The 27,763-nt window shown below is 43.5% G+C and overlaps 1 protein-coding gene across 1 annotated transcript; it reads right to left on the bottom strand.

Moving 5' to 3' along the window:
- Nucleotides 1-27,763, bottom strand: B3GNT2 (UDP-GlcNAc:betaGal beta-1,3-N-acetylglucosaminyltransferase 2). The gene is made up of 2 exons (XM_039240345.1): nt 27,534-27,763; nt 1-2,545 (listed from the first exon to the last, which is right to left on the bottom strand). The coding sequence occupies exon 2, from the start codon at nt 2,534-2,536 to the stop codon at nt 1,343-1,345; it is 1,194 nt and encodes a 397-aa protein (XP_039096276.1). The 5' UTR covers nt 2,537-2,545; nt 27,534-27,763; the 3' UTR covers nt 1-1,342.

Raw genomic sequence — 27,763 nt, forward strand, 5'->3', positions numbered from 1 at the left:
TTAAAAATACAGTGATTTTATTTCCATCATCTTACAGCCCCCAGTATCACATCTGGTAAGAAGCATCATTTCTATAAACACAAAAATATTTCAAGAAAGCATGTTACAAGATAGTATATGTAAGCAACAGTTTGGCAGAATTTTATCAACTCTAGTAGTTCACAGACCCCCTCCCCCGAAAAAAGCCAAATTTTAAAATTCAAAAATAACAGTTAGCTTTATTTAACATATGTTACACCTTAACACTTAAAATACCATGCTCTAGTTAAATAGTTCATCAACAACACTGTATACAAATAAAATATTACACAAAATATATTTAAGAAAATGTTTTGGTCTTCGATCTGAACAATAAATAAAAACACAGGCACTTCTACACTGAGACAGGAAAGCAGTCACTACTCAGAATAATTTTGTATAGGCGACATGTGAAAATATGGCAAGAATAGAATCCTGGAGTTTTAAACTGACAATCCATTCACGAGAAGGTCTGCAATTTCAATCTTTTTACTTGAAGTTCAGAAATTACAAATGCCTTCCTGGTCCACATCGAAAAATCTGAAGCCCAATATGGCTGCCAGGGTCAATTTAATCTTCCAATGGCCATTATGGAATCATACTCGTGATCTTCAAATACTAAAATTAGGGAACTATCACGGTATCATCCAGCAAACCAAATACCGGGACAGTTAAGCTTTCTCCTTATTACGGTCATAAGACCATAAGACCATAAAACAAGGTAAACAGGATAAATGTCACACAGTGATTCTCATTTTGCAAAATTAACTAAGCTATGAAAACAAGAAAATGCTGTTGGGGTGGCAGGAAATTTTGACAGAAGTTAATTTTTGTAGACAATTTAAAAAGTTCATCCAAATTTCATGAAAATAACTGGAATTCCATTCAACAAAAACCACTGAATCATACATAACAAGGTCTTTGTAGCCAGTAAGTTTATAAACACCTAAATTGCAGATAATTCACTCATTATAATGGAAAGTAAGAATATTCTCATATGAGGGCAAAACATACATAACCTAAACCGGTCAGATTCCAGAAACTTATGATTTCAGCTGAGAAGGGAGGCAAATTAGAAAATAATGGCCACTATAGGAAGGATTGGAACCGATCTTCCCACCATATCCTCTGTGAAAAGTTAATGATCCTCTGCTTTCCCTCTTCAGAAAGTACCACACTGGAGGGTTTAGAGACCCTCAAATGGATACTACTAATGAAGGCAATTTTGATGCTTTAACATAGATATTACCCCTAATGTGAAAGAACACAACATGGGAAGTAGTCAAGATATGTCTTTCTATGCAAAACTTAGTTTGTGTATATTTCAGCAATTTAAATGAGCATTTTGCAACCGGGACCAAATATCAATCATCTCTTGAGGTTTTCTACTATGTACTAACATCAAATCTACATAGGAACAAATGTTATTCTTGTTTTTCTCTTCTATATCAAATGTCTTGAAGCCTTTGTGTTTCTCTGGAACGAGGCCAAGTTTCTGAAGGCACATTCCAGTATAAACATCATCAATGGGGTAGAGAAGGACCCGGTCAGTTATATTGTACAGCCTCAGGGCCAGGTGGCCAGAGTAGAGGAATCCACCTCCCCCCGCATAAGGCGGATAGACACCAGTGTAAACAACTTCTGGGATGTAGTACTTCAGTTTCTTATCCCGATGAGGTCCAGCATTGTGGATCACATCACCTATAAACAAATCTTTGGCTTTGTTCTTGGATAAGCTATTCAAGTAATTCAGGATGTGATGCGTGTTCACAAAAACATCGTCATCGCCCTTGAAAACGAACTCAGCGTTTGGGCAGGAAGTGCTCACCCACCTGAGAAAGAGCACTTCTTTCAGGGACAAGTTGAAGAAGGTGTCTCTGTAGTTCCACATAAGAATATCTTGGTGCTTCTCACTCTCAAATTTCAACATGTCTGACAGGTCCGGGTGGTTGTCCTCTGGCGGGGTCTGACCCAGTAAGAAGACTCGCACGACGGTTTGGTTCCCCACATTGGTTTCCCTGCCCCAGGATTCCCGAATTGCTTGCCTTCTGGCAAAATGTGGAATGAGGGACTTTATCGCCAGCAATAAAAAGGGTTTCTTTGCACATTTCTCCGGTTGATCTATAAGTAGTGAATAGTTTCGACATCTCAAATACAGTAGGAAGTCTTTAAATCTGTCCGGCAAATTGCTGAAACCTGAAACTACTGATGTGACCCTCAAGTCAGGTTCACAAAAATTTAGATGGCTTATGTTGGAAAACCCGTATCCTTCCCCTGTCTGGTTGGGCAACATATTCAAAATGGGGTTGTACCGCCTGTTGAGCTTTTCTTGTTCTCTGTTCCAATACGCCACAGGGGGGTCAGATATCTTCCAGAACTTTTCTTTGGGTATTATTACTGCCCCCTTTCCATTTTTTTCTTGGCTGCTGCTTTTGGAGACTTCCACAATCAAATAAATGAAAACATTAACCATCATCAGGATACCCAACAATTTTATTCTTCGACGTCCAACACTCATTTCTCATATCTGGAATAAAAAGGAGGAGCATTGTATTAATTAGATCATTATTAATTTGCATTTGATGACATATGTCACTTGCCTCTTTGTCTTTATCTTCTCTGGAATAGTGGTTTAGAACACAGATTCGAGGCTCATACTGCCTAGGTTCAAATCATGGCCCCACCGCTCTAGCTCTGTGACTATGGGCAAGTTGTATAACTGATGTCTCAGTTTCTCCATCTATAAAGTAGGGATAATAACTCACTTCATAGAATGGTTGCAAGGGCTCTATGACTTTTTTTTTTTTAATATTTTTATTTATTTCTAGGAGAGAGAGAGAGAGACAGCGTGAGCAGGGGAGGGTCAGAGAGAGAGGGAGACACAGACTCTGAAATAGGCTCCAGGCTCTGAGCTGGCAGCCAGCACAGAGCCCGACGCGGGGCTCGAACCCACGAACCGCGAGATCATGACCTAAGCAAAAGTCGGACGCTTAACCGACTAAGCCACCCAGGCACCCCTGGGCTCTATGACTTTTTATTCATAAAGCTATCAAAACAGTGGCTGGCCCATAGCAAGCAGTACTAAGCGACTGTTACAGAGTGGATTTTTTAGACACCTGAAGCCAAAGATATGCATTTACTAAATAACCCCACAGGTGTTCAACTTCCTTGTTTACAAAGACACACAAACCAGTGTGTTGCAAACTGATTCACTCACAATTCATAACAAATACATTTTATACTGTGACTCAGGACACACATAGAACTGTATTCATGTGTGTTGCAATGTGTGAGTTTCCATGTAATTCACAATTTTTTCTATTTTGTTCTATTTCATTTTTTAGAAAATGGGTGGTCCCAACCCTGACTGTTTCTCAATCCACAATTTTATAGATGAGGAAACCAAGGCAGAGAGATTAAGATGCTTGCCCAGGGTTGCAGGGCTAGGAGGTGGAGGAGAATGAGTATTAAGAGAAAGAAAATGACATGACTCATATCGGCTTTCCCCTACTGGACAAAAATTTAGGACAACCCAAATACCATCAATAGAAGAATGGATTGTCAAATTATAGTATTTCATACAATGGAATTACCCCCAGCAATAAAAATGCTGAAAGACAGTGCATGAGAGACAAACCTCAGGGGCACTTGGCTGGCTCAGTCAGTAGGGCATGCTACTCTTGATCTTAGGATCATGAGTTCAAGCCCCATGATGGATGTAGAGATTGCTTAAAATAAATAAATAAACAAACAAGTGTTTTTGTTTTTTGTTTTTGTTAAATTAGACCTCAAATTCCATATGTTAGGTTCAAGAAGGCAAGATTAATCTAGGACCTAAAAATCTGAAAATGACAGAGGCAGAGGTTTTGACTAGAAAGGGACAGAAGGGAATTTTCTAGGGAATAGAAATGTACTGTGTGTGTCTTGGCCTAAAGAGGATTTCATGGGTGTACACATTTGTCAAAACTCAAACTGCATACTTAAGATCTCTGCTGTTCATAGCAAACTGAAAAAGGGAAATGAAATGACATTTTCGTGAAATATCAAAGGCCAAGAATAGATTTCAGGCTGTGGGCAACAGAAGAAAGAGCAATAAAATAGTTTGTTTGCCAGGGATGTAACTCCAGAGTTCTAGCACTACTGTGATGGATGACCTATACAAGAACCATTTAGATAAGCTTCACAACCCAAAAAAGTGGGATTGGTAAATACACTGTAAGGAATGATCTTACCAGGTTAATTCTATCACTGAGAATCTATCCTTAGAAAAGAACTCCTAAGGGGCCACCTGGGTGGCTCAGTCATTTGGGCATCCGACTTTGGCTCAGGTCATGATCTCATGGTTTGTGGGTTCGAGCCCCACACTGGGCTCTGTGCTGACTGCCAGCTCAGAGCCTGGAGCCTCTTTTGGATTCTGTATCTCCCTCTCTCTCTGACCCTCCCCTGCTCACGCTGTCTCTCTCTCAGAAATAAATAAAACATTTAAAACATTAAAAAAAAAAAAAGAATTCCTATGAAGTACTGTGTCCCAGGCACTGATACAATGTATCTATAAAGTGGGTGTGGTTACTTTTATTCCAATTTTATACCTGAGGAAACAGACTTAAAGAAGTAACTGTTAAGGGCAGAGCTAGAATCCCAGCCAAGGCAACCAGGTTCCAAGGCCACCAAATCAAACAGTAGCTACTCTCCTCTGACCTCCAGAAACAAAGCTGGGTGCCTATTTCAATAAAGGGTAGAGTTTATTATCTTTTTAAAATTTTTAATGGTTATTTTTGAGAGAGAGAGAGAACGTGAGCAGGGGAGAAGCAGAGAAGAAACAGAGACACAAAATTTGAAGCAGGCTCCAGGCTCTAAGCTGTCAGCCCAGAGCCTGATGCGGGGCTCAAATTCACAGACTGCGAGATCATGACCTGAGCTGAAGTTGGACGCTTAACTGACTGAGCCACACAGCCCCTCCCCCCACTTTTTTTTTTTTTTTTTTTTTTAGTATAAGAGGATTTTTACGTTTACTAGGTTCTAACATAGAGTCCCAAGGTAAAAGTATGTGTTATGCTGAGAATGCTGTGAAGTTATCACCTGCTGGACAGCCCAGATTAGATGGGTTGGAATTCACAAGTTCTTTTGTGTCTTTTAAAAGCTTTTGCACATCTATAAAACATGGCAGATGACAAAGTTACGTGCATGTCCTCCACTCCCCCAATAACCAGCACCCCCATCCCACTCCGAATCTCCCCTTACTTCTAAACCACTATCTACCCTTCAAAAATCCCACCACTGAGCTACCAAGAAAGGGCCTTGTTAAACTTCCTCCAGAAAAGGTAGTAAAAAACCACAAGACATTCCTTACTTCTTTATTCCAGTTTTAAAGGGCCCCAAGGCACACACAACCTGAATAATTCAAACACCCATAACCAGGTCTAGGGGCCACACCTCCTCTGGTCAGCTCCTTTCAGTGAGCTTTTGGGCAAAATTAATGCTCAAGCTGAAGGTCTCAGTCCAATACACCTTTGGCAACCTTTTAAACCCGTTTGCTCTGGGCCTTACTTGTGAGGGCAAGAGAACACAAATGGACACAAAGAATATACTCGCATGGGTACCTCGTAAAGTTAAAGAAATAGCCATCTTTTTAGAAAATAAATCATAATTTTAAGGGGTTTTTTTTACTTCTAGATTTGAGACAAAATAGTTTTCAAAAACAAGTAATTCTCTTTAAATTGGGATAACTCTCCTAGAGCTACAGTAGCATTTGACCCAGTATCTCTGATCTCTACATCTTGGGAGCTTCACATAAACAGCTTGAATTAAGGACAATAAGGAAAAGTATGAGGGTGAACGGAGAAAGACTACAATAAGGAAAAAGATTTGGAAGCTACCCAGGAAAAAAACAGCACACACTATGGACAGCTAACTACTGACATTTTCAACTCAGAAAAGGAATATGGATATCAGTAGACTATTTCTGAAATTTCTAGAGTGAAAGAGGTCAAGCTTAAGGAAGGAAAAAGGAAAGCACAGTATTTTACACAGCAGGTTGTGAACCTCTAAGTTAATTTTCCTAAAGAAAGATTCAGGGCGAATAAGATGGGAGATGATTCCAGATAAATGAGCTAACTGAGCTGGTTGCGCATCCAGGTTATGGGGCAGGGCCATGGCTATTTGGAGTCCAGCCATAACTGTCTGAAGTTTCTTTTTTTTTATATATATATATTTTTATTTATTTCTAGGGGAGAGAGAGACAGCGTGAGTAGGGGAGGGTCAGAGAGAGAGGGAGACACAGACTCTGAAATAGGCTCCAGGCTCTGAGCTGGCAGTCAGCACAGAGCCCGACACGGGGCTCGAACCCACGAACCGCGAGATCATGACCTAAGTGAAAGTCAGACGCCCAACTGACTAAGCCACTCAGGCGCCCCAACTGTCTGAAGTTTCTATCACCAAAAGCACCAATCCTCCTTTCGGGAATACTCTGAGGAATACATTAGGCTTGCTGCCCAACATCATCCACTGCAATTCTGGCTTTTATTTCCATGATCAAGACCCAGCCAGGATTTCTCATCACCTCGAGAAAGACAGGGCTTTGTGGCTCTCAAAGGGACACCATCCTCACTTTATATCTGCTCAAGGATTCCAGGCAGCAGGGCTCTTCCCTGCTCATTTTTCACTTGTATCCCTAAGGGAAACTGAAAAGACAGCACCTTAACAGAGAAAAATGGAGGCTCGGAGAGGGTTAACTGAGCTGCCTAAATATTACGTTAAGAGTTAAGTGACAAGGGTGATGTGACACAATTTTTGGGTTCCCAATTCAGGGCTCTTTGGATCTCCTCCTTTTTCTACCAGGCACAGCCACATTCTTGTAACCTGACCCAGGTCAACAGCAAGGGCTGGCTCAAAACTGAAAAAAAACCCAAAGCACAGGAAAACTCTATTTGTTAGCTCAAATGTGCCAAGATACATTTGATCACTACTAAGACTCTCCAAAGAAAGAGAAATGCGGAATGCCTAGAAGCTCTCAGCCCCCCTCCTGAGAATGGGCCAGCCTACCTCATGCAAATTCCCAAACACGCAGCTCAGGCTGACACCACTTTGCTAAAGGACATTTCTTCGAACCTGAGAAAAACGGATGGGAAAACCAAGATTCTCAACTACACTTTTCCATCAAGTTTAAATGTCATCTTTCATTCGTGACCTGGGCACAGTCCCTCGCATGAGAATTCTGCTTTTGGTAGACTCTTCCTACAAACAAAAGTTCATGGAAAGGAGGACAAAACAGTGACCCCCATAAAAATATCTGTGGGAAAAAGGCTCTCTGAAAATCTGACTAAATATTCCCATTACAGGCATAAAACCAATTCGCGTCCTTTTCTGAGGAGGAAGTTACACTGCTTAAAAAGAATTTGAGTAAGAAAACTTACCCCAAAGCTGAGCAAGATGTTATACAACGCTTACTGTGAAACACAGAATTTTTCTTATGAGTAATAGGAAGAAATCCCATATGCTAACAAAGGCCAACCTTAGCCTTTCACCTGGTGCTGCCCAATAAGGACTGAACAGTTTTCTAAAACACTTCGGTTGGTTCTATTCAACAGAAAACAACTTTCTTCTTTATTGTGCAATTAAAATATTTAGAAAAGCAAGGTAGCAACAGGAAAAATGTATTTGTTAGCTGGAAACGGATTGCAAAACAGCACAGAGGCTATGCTTAAACTATGTGAAAATCCAGATAAAATCCAGATAAAATACAACACGAGAAAAAAACTGGTTTCATCGGGGCAGTAGGATTATAGATGATTTTAACGTTCTTTAACACTGCCACACCATGTCCCACCATGTGCCCCTACACCACACGCATCCCGGCTGCCTGGGATGGGGGTGGGGAGTATATCACACAAAATTCCTGAGGCTCTTTCCCATCTATGAAGCCCACGTCACCAGTCTCTGTCATGGCCTCAGTCCCACAGTGGCTATATCGCTGCACTGGACCCCACACAGTGTTCCAGAAGCTCTGTCACAACATCCACCCCTTGCCCATCTGCACATCTCCTGTGCCCTTTATCTGAAGCCATCTATTAGAAAGGATGCTTTCTATGAACACAGATGCTTTATTTCAATAAATACTTAGGTGACTGCCAGGCACCAGCAATCCTATGAGGCAGATACTCTCCAAGAGGTGACTGAACTTGCCCAAGGTCACAGAGCTGGTTCAAACCCAACCAGCTCAGCTCCAGAGTCGGAATGTTAAACCATGATGCAAATGAATGCTGCTGCACAGGGTTATGACTAATGGGACACTAGTCTTACTGTCAATGGTTAATCTCCTTAAAAGTTATTAAATATTTTAAAGCTTTTCATTTATACACTTTAACCTACAAAACTACCATCAGTCAAAGTCAGATACAGGAGGCAAGGTGGTAAATAAGTAACCCTGACTGAATGACTACTCTATAAACCAAGTTCTGGGCAAAATACCTCACATATCTCATTTTGTTTCCCAGTATGCAGTCCAAGCAATCCCAGTGTTTCATTCATGGACACTTGAGTGGGAACCACTGAAGTGCATCATCCTAAAAGGTTTCCTCCAGTTCTGAAAGCCCTAGAAACACTGAAACAAAGCGCTGGCCAGAAAACATTTTAATGTGGCCAAGAGGACTCATTCTCACAGAACTCCAACTCAAGGAGAGTCTCTCTCTCTCTCTCTCTCTCCCTCTCTGTCTCTCTCTCTCTCACAGTCTTGTGCGCGCGCGCGCGCACACACACACACACACACACACACACACTCTCTCTCTCTCTCTCTCACACACACACACACACACACACAGCCAAGGAGCTCAAACGAGTTAGGGAGATGGCTACCAATAGCTAATCAGAGACAGAGCCAGTAATCACACCCAGGCCTGTTCCAAAGCCTGTGCTTGAGACTGCCGTACATTCTCACCCCAATATTCCCAAAGTTAAGGATAAAGGAAAGGGAGGACCTTCTTGTGTAACCACTAAATAAAATGAGCAGCCATCCCTGTCCAGTCAGGCTGAGGCAAGGAGGCTGGAATTCTAAGCTCTTGATTCAACCACAGTATGCTCTAGCAGCCTTCGTGTCCAGGGGTCCCGCTTCCTGCTCAGTCTCCTGCATAAACCAGACACACACACCTTCAAGAGGGAAAGAGCCCAAGTCCACCGCCGTATCATGAGAGCAGAGGAAACATGTACAGTCTTTGGAGAAGGTGCACATCATTCTAGCTGGCGAGAATGGCTTTCCTGAATCCTTACCTCCTAGGCTGCTCCCATCTGCTGCCTATCCTTGCCAGCCCCTTCCAGGCTCTGCTCCGATAAACAGAGACAGGGACAGTATGCAGCTAAATGGTTCTGGGGGAGAGAATAGCCTCTAGCATTCGTGCAGACAGCGGGGTGATAAGGGTTTGAGAGAAGCAGCTCAGAAGAGATGGGCCAGACCTAGAACCCATTCCTTAATAGGAACAGCTCTTCCCTTGCCAGAGCTGGGGCAGGGAAGCCCAGGACTTCCCCTATAACCCAGAGGCTGGCACACAGAGAACACGTGTCTTTGACTCTGCTTTCTAATCTCTAAGTCATGGAACAACTACTGGCTAAATGCAAGGAATCTGCTTCACAGTCATTAGTATTAGTACTTTAGGTCTGAAATGAAAAGGGAAAAGAACATATGATGAATGTGCTCACCTACACATCCCCACAGGCAACATTATACATGAAAGTGTCTGGCAGGACACATTCGGTCCCCACCTGGTTACAGTTCCCCAAAGCCTGGTATGGGGAGCACTTTACTTCCTCAAGTGGCATTTATCATTTAAGATAAAATTAATCACTAAATTCATTCTTCAAACAAACATGTACAGAACTTTCAGAAAAGGAGGAAGAAGAAAATATGCAAACAATGGCAGGGAATTAACCCTCCCAGAGGCCATCTTGACTGTGCTTTTTGTAAAACTGTCAACAGTTTTAGATGTTCCATGTAAAAGATTATGTAATAATAAAACAAGGCTGGTAGATGGTTGAGGGCAGAAATGTCCCAGATCCATTTTCACTTCCAAAGGTTAGCCTGCTACCTGCAGTCAGACATCCCAGAGTTAAATTCTGGTTATGCTACCTACTAGCTGTGTGACCTTGGACAAGTTACTTGACCTCTCTGTTTCCTCATTTGTAAAATGGGGATGAAATTACCTACCACATCAGTTGTCTATCACTCACACAGCATTCCATAGTTCTCCTTCAAGGGTTCTGATTCCCCCACCATTAAGCACATTTCATTGCCCCTTTCATAAATTCCCTCTCTCTAGAACCTTGTCTATGCACTGCCTTAAACATCACCTCCAAAAGGAAGACCATAGGCTGACTCAGTTAATTGCAGATATTAGCTTCTAACAAGCTTTGTGGGGTCCCTCTTCTCAGGCTCCCTATTTAAAGCAGATGAACCTCACAGGCACCTGGGTGTACACTTCAGCATTACCTCAAACTGCGGTCCCTTCCTGCTCTGCACATCCAACCTGGGAGCTGAGTCCTGTGGACCTATCTCCATAATGGGACTTGTACCTCCTTTATCATCTCTCCTCTATTCTATTCAGGTTCTGTCCCACCAGGCTCCCAGATATGCCCTCTTCCTTAACTACTCAGTCTTCAGTCCCCTGTACATACACACATTACCTGCTTATGCTCTTCCCCCGGTTTGGTCAGACCATCACCAAAAGGCTGCTGCTCCCTCAAAGGGTAACCATTACTGTGTTGCTTCTAAAACTCCCTGGAGCACCTGTGTTGCTCAGTCAGTTAAGCACTTGACTCTTGATTTTGGCTCAGGTTATGATTTCGTGGTTCAAGGGTTCAAGCCCTGTATTAGGCTCCACACTGACAGTGCAGAGCCTCCTTGGGATTTTCTCTCTCTCTCTCAAAATAAATAAACAAACTTCAAAAAAATAAAACAAAATAAAATAAAATTCCTCTCTTCTCCATTCCCAGAGCTGGAGCTCAGGACCTCAGGGCCTTTCCCCCTCTTCTACAAGATAACCTGCCCAGTGATATGTCCCAGCCTACACACCAGCCTCAGTCCTCCAATTTTTCAACTCACACACCCTTCTGGTCCCAGCCAGGGCACTTCATAATGATCTGGGCTTCCTTTCACACCATCTCCAGCCAACATCCCCCATCCCCACACCACCCATACTTTAACATCCAAATACAGCAAATCCATGTCTCTTCCAGAAAATCTCAGCTTCTCTCTGCCATCTGCAAAGTGCCTTCCTTTTGCTAGACCTTCCTGGAGAGCTTCTACTCATTTCAAATTAGCTCAAGTGTCACCTCCTGGCTGAAGCACTCTCATTCCAGGGATTAGGGCACTGTCTCCTGATCATGCTGGCCTACACCTGGGCATATTCCATGATCAGAGTCTTCACCCTCTACCACCACTCCCCGAGCATGTGGCACCTGAGTCATTTGGCATTTGCTCAATGGACAGATATTTCAGTCATCTGGCCAAATTCACTGAATATGGTGAGATATTCAGTAGAAACTGGATGAAACATACATACCTCTTCTCCAAAGAGAGGACACTGGAAAATCATGTATGAGCATGCTGGTAAATGACACACATGTATTTATATAAATCTGTCTCTCTTTTTAAAGCACTAAAGTACAATAGAAAAAAATTTAAAGGATCTTTCTAGAATTGAGAGAGAGGAATTTCAGAAGTAGAGAGCCCATATTAAGCCTGAGAGTTCAGGGATAAGATCTGAAGTAAACAGGGGTGGACACTATAGCCTAGCCCCCCATTTCCCACAGTCAGCCCCAGACCCACCAAAGGCAACATACTTGTGGGTGGGCTTTGGGCATGTCTTGTGCATGGGACTCAGTAGTGCTTTCAGGTGAGGGCTCCATCCCCACTCCTGCAGCAGACCCCTCCTCTGTCCTATCCCCAAACAGAGGAGCCTCCACACCCCCTTCCTGGTGGAGAGCGGGGGAGTAAGGGAAGACCTTGAGCAATTGTTACTGCCATCAAGGCCATGAGGCGGAGGCACTGGGAGAACAGCCTAAACGAAGGCAGGCCCTTAGTACAGACTTACAATTTGAGGGCATCCACTTCCTTAGGGCGGGAAATCATTTTAAAAAAGAAATGCTGAAGTGCAGGCAGTCACCTCCTATGGAGCTTCTTATGTTTTGGAAGCCCATGTTAGGAGCTGGACATGGCTATGGCTTGGTAAGTACTTTCACTGCCAGGCGCAAGACCCATGCACAGTGTCATCTGTCATGCTCTCAAGGGCCATCGAGATGTCTCTGCCTCATCCTTCTGTTGGCTAAGTTGGGTTACATGGGACATGTTTCAGTCTGGGTCCCACCAGGAGGCAAAGACCACACAGTAATTTAAGCACAAATTTAAGAATATGGTAACTGAGTAACTATAGGATGGACTAGATCTCTACAGAGTAGGCTCTGGCAGATGAAAAGTACCAGGAAAAGGACAAACCAGGAAAAGGACAAACGTGGAAGGCAGGTTCAGAGCTTATTTGAGAAGGCACAGATGGCAGAAAAGTTCCCAGGTTCCTAGGCCAGAGATGGGCCAGTCATCAGGAGAGTAGGAACAAGCCTCTGGGGTGTAGGCACAAAGCCTGGAATGCACAGTGTCCCCATCAGGAGGATGAGAGAAAACAAACTGTTGAAGCTGTTGGTGGGCATGCAGAGAACGAGGCTGGAGAGGGGGTCTCCACACACAGGGAGTCCATGGGGTTGTTGGAACAAGGAAGCAGGGAGACCCCCTTCTGTGGCAGGTTAGCATGTCAATGAATGGCTTAGATGGGAGCAGTTCATGGCCGCAGCCTGGGACAAAGATTGGGTGGCCAGTTCACTAGACGACCAGGACCATCGGGCCCCAGTAGTAATATACATGGGGCTAATGAGAGGGGCCAGGGAAGCAGTGGCCTGGGGTGGGCCTGGGATCCCCTTCCTACCACTGTTACCAGAGCTGGAAAAAGCCATGCCCTGTAGGCATCTAGGAGTGCAAGAAAAACCGCAGGTTCTCTAGGAGCCTGGTTCTAGACCCTGGGATCCGGGAAGGAAAATCCTGCTCCACTGCAACACCCTCTTCAGAGCCTCAACTTACAGAAGACAAAGGAAAAGTATTTAAAGGCCCTGATCCATTTTCACATATCAGGCAACAAACAAAAACTGGCACTGGATCTAGATCCCTAGATCACCAACCCAAATTCATCTCCAACCACGTTGGACTCCAACCACAGACTCTTATTAAAGAGTCTGAAGCTGGGAGGAAAGGTTATAAAACATGGGTCCTGCACAGTGAACTGGTAGAGAAGTGACACATACATGGCAGTCCATTAGCTGATAGCAGAGGCCAAGGCAGGACCTGAGTGGGGCCAGTTGGGGGACTCCAAGGCCACACTGGGAAGAGGAAGTAAGTGCTGGAGGGCCCAGGGCCCCTCTGCTGGAAGAGGATGACTCATGCCTATGCCTAACTTCACAAGTGCTGCTGCTGCTGGAGAGACTGTAGGAATGTGTTTTCTTTCACAGCCTCTCTATTTGCAAAAAAAAAGAAGAAAAGAAAACTGACTAACTCACACAGATATATGAAATAAGGGAAAAGGAAGAATTCCAAATTGGATGTCCACATTGATGACAAATACAGTTGGCGTTTGCATTCACAGAGATTTAAATTCTGTAAAGCAAATTCACTCAGTCCACAGGGGCAAGAGCTGGATCTGAGTGGTCTGTCTTCTACGGGTGGATCTCTCGTACAGCTCTGTCGGAACACAGGCATTTGTCCCGGCTTACCAGTCACTACCAAGGAGTTGTTCGTGATTTTCCACATAATCAGAAAAACCCTGATGAACAACATCATAAAAGCAACTTTTTTGTCTTATTATTTCCTTTGGAAAAACTACAGAAAGAACATAAATTTTTTTAAAGTTTGCTTATTTATTTATTTAGAGCAGAGGAAAGACAGAGAGCAAGCAAGACAGAGAATCAACCCCAAGCAGGCTCTGCACTGTCAGCACAGAGTTTGATGTGGGCTCGAACTCACAAACCATGAGATCATAACCTGAGCTGAAACCAAGAGCTGGACCCTTAACTGACTGAGCCACCCAGGCACCCCAAGAGAACACTAATTTTTAAAGTAATTTAGGAACCAATCAAATTGTTCTCCTCTCCTCCACTTCCACCTCCAGCACCAAAAAGAAATATCAGAGTTGATTTATCTTCACTGGACACCCAAGAGCATGGAGCCATCCACACTGATTGTGGAGGCTGTCCTTTTTAATCTTTATTAAAAAATGGACATCTCTCTGTTTTAATTTACATTTTTTAAAAAATAATACTTCCTGCCTGGTTTTCCTACTCCTCATGTCCTTTCCCCTTTTCCTATATTGGTGATTCTCCTCTCATTTAATCTTCTACAAGCTCAAAAATGTGAAGCAATTAGTCTGAGGTCATGGAGATAATCCCAGTGGAGCCAACATTTGGACCCTGGACTCTAAGGGTCCAAAGCTCTAAGACTAAGCTTTTATTCTTTCTACCACACAACACCGATGCTCAAGATGTCAAGAATCCCTAGATAAAGTTGGACTAAAAAAAAAAATAATTTAGGAATGAAAATCTGAATCAGCATGAGAAAGGAGTATGTAGACAAAATCGCCTGTTGGGAACCGTTCACAGGTTTGAAGTGCCAGAGGTCCTGGTCTGGTAGCGCAGGCACCTTCCTTGATAGGGATGAAGTCCCTGCAGATGTGTGTGAGGAATTTATCCACACTACAGAATGAGAAACTGGCAGGGGCTGAAACTGGTCTAAGCACACACTAATCCAGGCAAACTCTTTTGTGAGAGCTGTTTACACGGAGAAAATGCAGCCTTTTCATTCCCTTCCCTTCTAGTACCACAGCCTGAATTGAGGGACCCCAGCACTGCCCTCCATCCTGCTACAGGTTAGTGCATTGAGCTAATGTGACCAAGAACTCCACTCCCCTGGCTCTGAGAGGAAAAGACACCAGCCTGCACCAGAAGAGATGATCAAAGAGCAAGTGTTGGGCACAAATCATACCGTCTCCCCCCCTTCACTGGTTTTCTCCATAACACGCACACACATTCCCTACAGAGATCATATACCAATTTCATTATCAGAAAGAAGCTGTAAGACTTTCCTTTCCAGGGCCTTATAACTCATCTACTCCAATCACGTCATTTACAGAAAAGGAAATGAAGTATCAGGAGGATGTCTTGCCCGACCTTCCCACAGGGAGAATCAGGACAGTGAGTCCAGCAGTGAGAATTACCATCATAATTTTTTCTATTTTTCTCATAGTCTACAGCTTCAATTCTAGGACTTCAACATGAAAAACGAAAAGGCAAAAAGACCAATTGCCCCAGCGCTGCCTGGAGTGGTAAGTACCATCCCTGATCTCCTCCCCTGGGTATGTTTGTGGTACTTCCCCTTTGCTACTGGAACACCTAACACACATATTTATCTGACTTCCCCACACCCCCTGGTTAACAAGTCTGACACACCCACAGGATGTGGGAGCCTCAAGGACAAAGGCTGGGCCATATTAATTTCTATATCTCTAATGTCTGCCACTCAGACAATATATTGCTGTTTAGTCAATGAATCTAAGGAGGAAAAGGAAGACATAAAATGGGGGGTACAGTAAAGAAAGAAGGGCTAACTATATAATTTTTTATTTTTTTGATCCTTACGATCAAGAGTCAACATTACACAAGTCATGGTTGAATAATTTCACACACAGGTGCTACATTTCCAACTCCCTCCAACCCCACCTCCAGAGCACCCTACCTTGCCCCTGAGGCTATCTAGGAGTCCGGGTCAGTCTTCTTCCTAAGGGTCCTAAGCCTTTTTCAATTCCAATGCTTTCCTTCTCAATGCTTCACCCCTCACCCAACAGGATAACCTTAACTTGGTGTCGTGTCATCTCAATGCAGTACATCACCTAAAAAATTCCCAGGAAACGGTCTAATATGATTAAATAAAGCTATAAACAAACACGGGCCTAAGGGTTGAAAGGCAATTACAAATTAATAAAAATGCACAAGCATAAATTACAGTACTGGACTAGAAACACAATCCCATTATAGAAACTAAGTTATCAAACTGAACTTGTATAAATGCTTCTGGAAATAAGTAGGCCATCAGCCATGGCTTGGCAATCTTGATGAACAAAGGGGGGAGGGGAAGAGGTAATCTGGTGCCTGCTGTGTGGACTCCTTGTGTCTACAGACACTTACAAAGAAAAACTGATGAAATATATTTCCATATAAATATTGGAGAAGAGATTACTGGCATTTTACAGAGTAAAAGACATGAAATTTTCACTTAAAGACTAACTTAACAAAATTAAAAGTTGGCTCTCCCCAAAGTTTTAAAATTGACTTTCAAAATTACATCATTGCCCACCACTTAATTCCATGGGCTGTGATAACTGACCACAAACCGAAGTAGGAATTCTTTATTTTAAAACCATCACTTTAATGTTAAGCACTGGGACAGTCAAATCCAGTCTGGCAGAGAGACTGACCTATGTCACTTCTGACAAGCTCAACAAACTTTCAAATCAACCACGGCCCTTCCCAATTTTATTAAGTTATACTTGGCAATTCTTGTCCTCAAAAATGCAGAATTTGAGAGCATGTCCATCAGTTTCCTACAACATAAAAGTTTACATCTGTCTTCTTTCTAAAATAAAAATATAACCTCCCCAAACCAAGAAAACATTGTGTGAACATGCTGCAAACGGAGACTGTGCATATCACATTAGACTTCTCTTGTAAATTTAATATTTAAATTAATACCAATAACATGCATTGTATTTATCTTAAGTAATTTAATAAACTGCCTTGGAAGTCTCAATTTCTTGGCTGTTAGGAGGAGGGTTTCCAGTGACACATTTCTGTAAAAAGTACCTGCCTTCGTTACAATGAAGGTGACACCCAGGAGCATGAGTTACTGTACCTCCTCCAGGACTCCAGTCATACTCTTCTGGAGTCCCTTAGAGGAGCAGCCTTGAGTTAGCTGCCTGACTCACTGTTCTAAAAACATGCATGAAAACCACAGAAAGTTGTACAGAATTGGCATGTGCAGAGATTTAAGTGATGGTATATTAAAATAGAAAAAATCAACAGATCTAATATCTTGGAGAGGAGAGGGGGACAAGAAATGAAGGAATGGGACGGAAGTGCCAGGGATGCTCCTTATAACAAGACAAACTGACAACTGCATACCAGCCCCTACCCATTCACTGTCCACGCGCCGGGAAGCGTGCCAAGGGCCCAAGCGGATACTCAGTCCTGTGAAGTGGTCACTGAGGTATCCTCACTTTACAGATGGGTCAATCGCTTCCAAAAACTGGTCTGAGGTTCCCAAGATGGAGAGTGAAGGGAGGGAGAGTGGCTGGAACTGGGAGCCCAGATGGGTTCATCCCACTTGCTGCCAAACTTGAAGACAAGCATGGCAGTGTGTGGTTGGCATGGCCAGAGTAGAGAGAGGTGGGCATCCCCATCGTCATTAAGCACTCTCACAAAGACCATCCTAAATCAAAGCATGTTACCCTCAAAGTCCCCTCCCAGAGAACTCGGGCACCTGCACCCCTTAAGAACAACCCCTGTCCTTCCTACCCATCCCTTTGCTCATGCTAGCTTCTCCCAGCCTGAAAAATCCATTCTTCTGCTTCTCAAACCTATCCTCATCCTTGAAGGCAGAGATTGAAACTCTACCGCTTCCTCCATGAGGACATCCTCAATTCCCTCAGTGCACAGTGTATTTAATTTTACCTCCTGGCACTTGGGATCCCCCCCAAAACTGGAGGCCCTCAAAAGGAGTACCAGGAACTAGTTACCTAGAACCCACTCCTCACCCCCAGCAGTACTTCCCAAATGGTCCCAGGTGAGCCAAGACCCCACTCTCCTCAACCCTCAGGGAGACAGGACCAAGGCTCCCACCACACACATGCTGTAGCCATGAGGTAAAAGCAAACCAACCACAGCAAGTAAATGCCAAGCGCCGCTACACACACACACACACACACACACACACACACACACACACACGGAATACCAATTAAGCTGGGCTCCCCTGGGATGCCACCTCTTCTCAGGAGTCAGGGACCATCCTTGTCCCAGTAGACAAACTTTCTAGTGACAAGTGACCCTAGGGTGGCAACTTCAGAATGGGGTACCAAACAAGCAAAATGCTCAGTTCCCTGCCCCCAGCCTCCTTTCCCTTTCCTGCCTCTTCTCCCCTCCTCGAATGTTAAATTTCAAGAAAATTACTAAAAGGAGCCTGAGGATTGTTTTTAAGTTGTTTTTTAAAATATCAAAATAAATCATATGGATTTAAAGTACCTGCCATCTGAAGGTAGCATTTTGTAGTATATTTGAAAACTGATTCTAATATATTTTATCCAATTCTCTGTAGGTTACTTAAATTTTCCAAGCATTAATATAGAGTTGTAAAAAAACACTAGCAATTCCTACTTTGGTAATATTGTTAGATAAATTTAATAAAATAAGGTTTACAAAACACCTTTAAAAAAATAAAATAAAGTACCTACCATCAAAATTGGTATTTTGGCCTTTTATCCAAATGTTCTATTAAAAGGGGGGCTGTTCAACCAAGACTTAGGTCCACATATTTAAAGAGACGAAATGGTAACACTTCTTTCTTTGGCCACCTGCCAAGAAAAATTTATGTTGCCAAAATAAAAGAGCACATATTTGCTCAATATAAGAGCACAGGACAAACAGCTTAGAAACTGGGCCTCTTTGACCAAGCAGTTTAAATCATCTAATTTTAAGTGTATCTGTGAATGTCACCTTCACATGTCACAGGCTATCATCTACTTGGAAATATCGGACGGTAGCAATCCGTGTCTCCCTGGGTCCACCCTCTGCCCACGTCTCGCTCCTCATGGGGGTCAAAACACTTCCATGGTTTCTACTGGGCCAAATGACGACGTGGAGGTGTAGCGGGCCTTGCCCTCCCACTCTGGCTGCTGCCTATGCAGCCTCCCATGCTTGTGTGGGGCAGGGACAAAAAAAGAAATGTCATGCTGAAACCAGTGACTGCCACCTGAGGCTTCATTATTATCACTCCCTGTATCTGTACTAATTTGAACATCTCCATAATAAAGAGCTTTTTTTTTTTTAAGGATCCATCAGAACCTTAAGGAAAAAAATTCAAAAGAGAAACACTCAGTTAAAAATAGGAGTATTCATGAGAGATATTTTAAGTTCATTTGAAGAAAATAATTCCTTATGTGGTGATGGGAAGAAAAATAAAATGGCTGCATCTCATTTACTATAAAGAATAAAAGCTACGTAAGTTCCTTATAAGTGTCAAATTCAGCCATAAAATAATAAATGCAAAATACATTCCTTTAGTTCCAAATGTTAAATATTTAGAAAAGATGGTATTTGTAACAAACCCAATTTGACTCTTTCAATGCTAAAAGAAATATATTTGATTCTAAAAATATCACTAGGCTTCCCAACGAACAATCTAGCGCCAGACTTGAAGGTTGTTTTGTTTTGTTTGTTTGTTTTAAAAACACTATTGTGTTACTCTGATCAGGACTCAAAAAAGCAGTGGTTCAGAGAAGCACTTGGATGTTAAGTGCTTTTCAAAGAAAATAAACAACAGAATTCTGAAGCACAAATTAAAAGCCTTAGCAAGTTTATGGTGCATAGAAGTAACCTTACTGGAGTGTTAACACTTTCATATTCATGATGGCATTGGATTTAAACAATCAACATGTAAGGCTGGCTGTGTGGGTTTTCTCCTATGGGCGGGGGGGGGAGGGGGGGGAAGCTAAGTTGGGTTGCCATGTTTACAAAGGTGTTCGCGAATTTTTTGGTTTTTTTGTCTGTTTTCACTCTGAAGTCAGCTCTGGAACCAAAATCTACTTCAAGTTCTTCACAAGGATCACTCTCCCCTAGACAGTAAGTCACTTCCCAGCCCTCCTAAGATTACTCCCCTGTGACAGCCCTTGCTGCTCCCCTGGGGTCCCGTGTATCAATGGTGGATCTCCACTTCTCCTTCACCTTCAAACTCTCCCTCCTAGTGGCTCTAGGTGCCAGCTTCTCTTTCCCTTCTGTCAGTGTCCTGAAAAGGTTCTGCTTCTAGTCATGCTGTTTGTATGCCCGGACCTTCCCAATCCCCTTCATCCTCTAGAATCACCATCCCTGCCCTCACCTCAAATTCAAGACCACCCAACCTGGATTCTCTTCCTGGTTCTCTTGCATCTTGGCAGCTTTGCTCCTGGCCCCAAGCCCCAAAACAGCTGCTCTCCACAGTTCTGGGCTTAAGCCTTTGCTGGGTCTTCCCTTGCTCCTGTCTCCAGGACCCTCTGAGATACCGCTAGAGCCTCCAGTGTCCTAAATGTTAAAAAGCTCCCCAATGTACTTGTATCTGTAGCTCACCCCCTTCACACTTCCCTGTACTGGTTTCCAAGTCCCATCCCACCCATATGAGGCTTTTTTATCTCTCACTCTTTTTCAAAAATATCACATTTTCGCACATTAATCCTATACCATCCCTGGCCTGGGTGGGGCACTCAGATATCCCCCAGAAAGACTGATTAAGTGACTGAATTCAACAAGTATCAAGCACCTATTTTAACCGAGTAGTATTTAAAACAGACAAACAATGGATGCCCAGGTAGCTCAGGTCATGATCTTGTAGTTCAAGCTCGGCATCAGCATCAGGCTCACTGCTGTCAGTGCAGAACCCACTTCAGATCCTCTGTTCCTCTCTCTCTGCCCCTCCTCTGCTCATGCGCTCTCTCTCAAAAATAAGTAAAAACATTTAAAGAATAAATAAATAAACAGACAGGCAAAAATAAAGTTACATGGTCAATTATCATAAGGTCGAAGGAACTTAGACAAAATACAAAGGACAGTACAGATGCTAAGGATAAGGACAGTCAGACAAAACCTCTCTTCTCAGGGAGAAGGCCCCAGGAGTGGGGCAGGATAATTCCAGGAAAAGAGAACAGCCAATGTAAATGCCAGAGGCAGGACAGCACAGAGGCCAGTGTGGCTGCAGTAAGCTGCACCAACAGTCTGGAAGGAAACAGAAGTACTCTGGCTTTTCTGAGGGACAGTAAGAGCTACTTTGTCAAGAAGCATGTAAAGTAATTTCAATTTTAAAGATTCCTCCACCTTCTTTCACGGAATACACTGCTGTAGGGCAACTGGAAAAAAGGTTCCCCATTAGGAAGCTGTAAAATGACCCAGGCCCATAATCACACCTGCCTTGCGTCCATCTCATCTTCCTACATGCAAGCTTGACCCTGAGATGCCACCACATCCTCTCCACAAGAACTTTCCATGGCTCCCATGACCTCCATTAGCTATCAAGTGCCACTTCTTTGCATGGTCACTGAGCTTGCACCGTGTCCTATTACCCTTTCCTAAACACCTGGACCTCCAAACCCATGAAATCACCTGCTACTTCCCTGACACACTACCACAAGCCTGCAGTACCTGCCTTTGCCCTCCTTTCTCTGCCCTCTGAAAAGTTATTAATTCCTCTGTGAAGGCTAAGTCCAAATACCACTTCCTCAGGAAGCCTTTCTTGGCTACCCCCAAAACTGCACATTGCTTGGACCTCTACAAGAGCATTCTTTCATGGGTTCCAGGTTAGAGGTGTCACAGATTGCCAACTCAAGGGCAAGAACTGTGCCTGGCCCAACTAGGAATACACGTGGGGCCAACCACAGTGCTAGGCATATACTAAGTACTCAGTTAATACATGCTGCCTAAGTTAACAAAATGCTCATCTGATTACACACTATCCTGAGGTCTAGGGGGAAGGAGTCCCAAGGACAGATTTTCTCTCTCAGCTGCTGTAATGTGGAGAGCAGGGGTCCTGATGGAGCGTCGGGGGACTGCATGCCCTGACAATGGTACAGCCACAAGTAGGGGCTAGAATGGGTATAGATTTGAACTCAAGCCTTCAAAGCCTCCTGCCCTCTCAGTCAGGTGTCTCTAGGCAGGCCCACACAATCTGTTTTAAATTTGCCTAAAGTCTCAGCAATGTGTTTTCCCTAAGCCCTGTCCAGAAGTGTACAGATACAGAGAAAAGAACCTAGAAGGATCCAAACCAAGTTAACAGTCGTTATAGTGTTAAAAGATGGTGCAATTAATTTTATTTTCCTTTACCTTACCTTGATTTTTCTCCTAGATAAACATCATAGGGAAAAAATCTTTTAGAAAGAATTGCAGAGTACCACCCAAGTTACATTTAAAGAATGGCTCCAAGAATAGAAAGTACCCAAAAAGCTCACCAAAACACTGGGAACAGGAGACCACTGAATATAAAATACCACTTACCAGGAAGATTATAAAAGCTGAAAATGTTTTAAATGGTTTATCTGAGCATGCGATCATCTGAGCATAACAATTTGTCATGTGCTTTCACTTCTGAAATAATTATTTCACAAAATATAAAGGAGTAAACCTTGTTCTGGATATGCTGGGCCTCTTATCTAAACTCTTCCATAGGCTTCATAATCAAGTGTAAGCTGTCATCCTTGCACCACAGCCCATTCCACGCAGGTGACTGCCAAGTGACTAATCAGCTCTACATGGGACATTTCAATGACTATCATTTCATGACTTACAGAGGAAATGTCAATTAAAAACAACAGATCAATTATTAAGACATAATATGTCTTATTTAAACTGAAAGCTACATCAACAAAGTACTGAATCAACAAAGACTTGGCTTCTAACTTTCAGTAAAAGACCAAAATAACTTTTATAATGAAATAGCATATTTTTTTTAATGTTTTATTTACTTCTGAGAGAGAGAGAGAAAGACAGAGTAAGCAGGGGAGGGGAAGAGAGAGAGGGAGACACAGAATCGGAAGCAGGCTCCAGGCTCTGAGCTGTGAGCACAGAGCCCGACGCGGGGCTCAAACCCACAAACCATGAGACCATGACCTGAGCCGAAGTTGGACGCTTAACTGACTGAACCACCCAGGCGCCCCTGAAACAGCATATTAAAACGAGGAAGATACAGTTGCTTTAGTTATCACCTCTTTAAATAAATAAAAGGGGGACACGGAAAGCATATGTCAAACACAGTGCTAGATATCGTTAAGTGTATGATCACATGAATCTTTGTAGTAAGTCCGAGAGAGCTTTATCTTCCCCATTTCACAAATGAAAAAAATGCACAGAGAGGTTAAGTAACTTACTCACTAGAACCACAGTCACACAGTGGCAAAAAAGCAACTCAAAACCAGGTCTGTTTCACAAAAACCTCAACACTGTAGGATTCTGCAATTCCACTTACATTAAGTTCAAGAACAGGCAAAACCAGTCTCTATGAGAGGAGTCACATCTAAGAGGATAAGAAAGTTAGAATAACGGTTCCCTCTAGCAGGTGGGTACGGACCAAAAAGGGGCACAGGCACCTTCTGGTGCATTGGAAACATTTACTTCTTTGAACGAGGTGGTTGACACACATTTAGGAGCTGCACAGTCTTAGGGCACTTCACACTTTCCTGTATGTTATCTTTCAAGTTAAAACAGTTTTTAAAAATCCTCATCTGACTAAGTTCATACTCTTAACCACTAAACCACGACAGAGCCACTCTGACAGAACCTGGCCACACTCTAGAATTGATTTCCTCAGATAATCTTTTCTTTTTTTAAAATATTCTGGTAAGCAACGTACATCCTAATCACATCAGAGTGAAGACACTGGAACAATAAACGTGCTTTTAAATGCCACAGAATGAAAAGTAGAAAGTACCAATTTCCTGTCTACTGGGAATTTCCCCTCTGTAGCCACATCAGAATACAAGGGAATGTTCACAGATGCACAGAAAATAATTTGTAACAAAGTTGTCTATGGAAATACCTAAAGCTAAAATTATACAAAATATTTCAAGACATGATATAACTTTATCAAGAATGCTAACTCTCAGAAGAAATGTGAATTTTGTTACAAAACTTAAGAAAGGCAAGAAGGCAAAGCTGATGAGCAAAGAACATAAAGTTCACAGTAGGAGCAACACGCAGTAAGTGCAAAATCTCAGCTGAGGGTTCTAACACACAGAAAACTGGTCCGTACAATTAACTTTTTCCAGCAGTAAAGTAACTGTACCATATATGCCCTGATAACAAATTCTCCATTTAAGTACAAGTTCTTCCCACTGAAGTTCTGTTCAGACTAGCAAAGTCTCATCACCACTAGGTGATGATGAAATTATTACATCAATTCTCTCAAAGTCTTATTTATACCACACACATATACATCTTATTCAAACAGTAATTGCCTCTCCAGAGAGAGGAATTTATTCATCCTACAATTTGGAGGCATCTTTGGTAAGCACTTAGTAACAGTTATCCCCCGTAGTGGGGAGTGGGGGGCGGGAGAGGAGACAGCTGTATCTATGTACCTGTTGGGTCTCTGTGCTGCGGTCTTAATGGGAACTTTCAATTGTGTCAGCCAGGAAACCTAACTTTCAAACTGTCACACCTCAGTTTAATTCATATTTTAATGTTCTGTATACACTAAAATTGCCAGGCAATTGATTAAAATGATTTTAGTTCTCTCTGATTATTTGCATATAAGACCAAAAGGCCTTCAGGAGAATTTTTCATTATTGGTCACTTTTATATACCACGAATGGACATGTTGAAAGAGATTATATAACTAAATATTATCTCAGGTGTAAGAATCTTGACATTTATAAAAGTAACCATTGGTACTTATTAATTTTTAAACTCTTTAATAAACTGTCCAATAAACGGTCAAAAAAAAACTATGTAAAGTCAAATATTGTGGCTATTAAGCAAGTTAGAAAGAATTAAAAGCACTGACCCAGTATGTTAAAAAAGGAGTATGCTTCGGCACATTCGCAGCACCTGGTCAGGATCCCTAAATCATGGTTTAAAAAGAAACAAACCAAACCAAACCAAATAACATTACCAGAAAACATTAAAACTTAAAATTTCAAAGTTTCTCTAAGAAACAATGGATTCATCTTTACTCTTATTCCAGTCATCAGCTGAAAAAGCCCAACACATTTCTGTCCAGAACATCTTAGCTTTATACCAACAATGTATCATGTAAAGCAGAATGATCCATTCTTTTACATTCTTATTCATTTCCTAATGTAACTTCTTTTTCCCCCAATGTACCTCTAAAAAAAAGGCACACATTTGAACAAATTGTATAGTTAAAAGTTGACCATGAACGATCAGTTCCATTTTCCTATTTTAGCAAAACCGTAGTATCTTAGAATTAGAAAAATCTAAATTGTGGTTTTTTTTAACAAGAAACTCTCCAAAAGTACAAACCATTACTCAGCTATCCATCAGAAACCCAGAAAAAAATCATAATTTTTACAAGCATACGTTTATTTTCATCAAAAGATTACTTCATTCCCTGGACTTTATAAAACTTCATCTGCCAAATTTGGCTGATTTCAGTCACACAAAACTGAATGGTTGATTCCCAGTTACCCTGTCTGGTAAGGGGAAGTTGATGCCTAGAGGAACTTCTATATTGATTACACAATGACCACCACTTATTAAGTGCTTAACTCCCATGATGCAGAGCCAGGACTTCAGCAAACATTATCCTATTTGTCCTCAAAAACAATCTTGTAGAGGAGGTGTTACCATCTCTAAAAACAGCTATGGAAAACAAGGCTGAGATGATCAACAACCTGCCCAAGGTCACTTGAACAGTATGTCACAGAATCAAGACTAGTGAACAGTAAGGGTGGGAACTTGAACTGTTCTGGAGAATTAGGTCTTGCATCATACACACGTCCTCTACACAAAAACTAAATGAAGAGCAGGGAGCCCCTGCTGTTGGGATGGCCAAAGGGAAAAGCAATATTTCAAACTAAAAAAGTTTCAACATTCTAATTTCAAACACTAGAGACAAAGATAAAGGCATTGGTAAAGGCTGGGCAGGGCGGAAAGCTTTACTTTAGAGAGTTCTATAGGGTTCTGCACTTGCCTAGTCTTAAAATCTGATTTAAGAGCCCAGGGACTCTGTTACACTCTCCCAAATTCCACCAGGCTTAATAACTCCTATTCAAACGAAGGAAAAGTGAGAACTAGGGCAGTGGGAAGAAGTGACCGCCCAACCCTGTCCTCCCACCGGGGTCAGCTGTCAGATCCGCATGGGCGCGACCAGCAGACAGCTGGGCTCCAGAGCCCTTCAACTGGGCTCGGCTCGGGTCCCCCCTCCTTCCTAGTCCCAATCCTGACTCTGTTGGCCACCTCCCGAGGCAAAATACACCGGAAGAATTTGTTATAACAAGTAGACACCCATATCCACCAACTGGTTTAGCAATCTGAAATCTACATCAACGCTCCAACAGGGAGGGGCAGGAGAATATGGTATAATTGTCCTAAACTATCTTTCTACGAAGTTGGGAAGGTTCACGAAACCATGAGGGGTAGGAAAGCAAAGACAAACATACCATCTTTACGTTTTGAGGAGAGGTAGCCTCCTCTCCTCGCCCAGATTTAAAATGTATTATTTTCAGAGATATGCTTCCACGCCGTGACACTTGTGGGGAGATAATGAGTTCTGGGGCGTCCCTACCCTAAGTGCCTGGAAATTAAGGTGACTTGGTTTTACTGATTCCAGAAGGGTCCGCCTGCCGTCCCGGGGCAGCCTCCAGGACCCCAGCCCGCGGCCCCGGCGGGGTCCCACCCCGCGCCCCCACGCCCACCCTTCCAGCAAGGGGTTTCGCAAAGGCCTGCCTTACCCGCTCCCGGCAGCACCCACCCATCCCCCTCCCCAGGTCACAGGCAAGCAGCCTGGTTAATCATTCAACGCGGGCGGCGTGGAACATTTTTTTTAGAGGTCAAAGCAAAGGTTCTCCCTAAGTTTCACAGAAACCAGCCCTTGGGGACCCGGAGGTGGCAGCGGCAGGCAGATGGGGGTGGGGAGCGGCTGCTGGCGGCTCTTTCGCTCACAAAACACCTGATCTCCCCACGCTGCACCCGAGACCAGCGCAGTGAGAGGGTGGGGTGAGGGGTGCGAGAGCGAAATCACGCACAGAGCCCTATCCAAAGCGCCTGAGGAAGCCAGGTGAGGACTCGGGCCCCACATGCCGCCTCGCAATGCCTGCATCACCCCGCGCGGGCTCCCCCGGAAGTTGGGGTGCAGCGAGGAGGGGGGATGTCCCCGGGCCCCGTGGGGGTGGGGGTGGAATAGGGCAAGAGTCTCAAAAGACACGCTGCTGCTGGTTTTGTTACCCTCCTCCTCTAAGGTAAGGAAGGTGGAGGGAACGAGGGACGTCTAAATGCGGCGGGAGCCACCCAGGAATGGTTTCCTCCTCTGGGGTGACGGGACGACGCAGGAACCGGCGAGGATCTGGATGGGGGGAGAGGGGTGAGTACGGAGCAGTGGGGAGCGGAGAGCAGGGATAGAAAGGAAGCGGAGAGGGCTTGGGGAGGCGGTGGGGGAAGGGAAGGACAGAGGGGGCACACCCGCCCGGCCGTACCTTGTCCGGGAGCAGCTCCTGCTCAGCGGGGCGGGGGCGGAGATCCCGGCCGCATCCACGTCCCGGCCGCTCCGCGCGGCTCAGCCCGGCGACCGCCGCCGCTCACGCTCCATGCGTTGCACCGCGACGGGCGGCCCAGTGGTGTCGGCGGCGGGGAAGTCACCGGCACGGCTTGTCTCCGGCACTTGTTGCCGCCTCTGCCACCGCGCCTCTCACTCCCGGCTCCGGCT

This window comes from Hyaena hyaena, unplaced genomic scaffold (genome assembly GCF_003009895.1).
Source record: "Hyaena hyaena isolate Hyena2069 unplaced genomic scaffold, ASM300989v1 scaffold_173, whole genome shotgun sequence".
Lineage (NCBI taxonomy): Eukaryota > Metazoa > Chordata > Mammalia > Carnivora > Hyaenidae > Hyaena > Hyaena hyaena.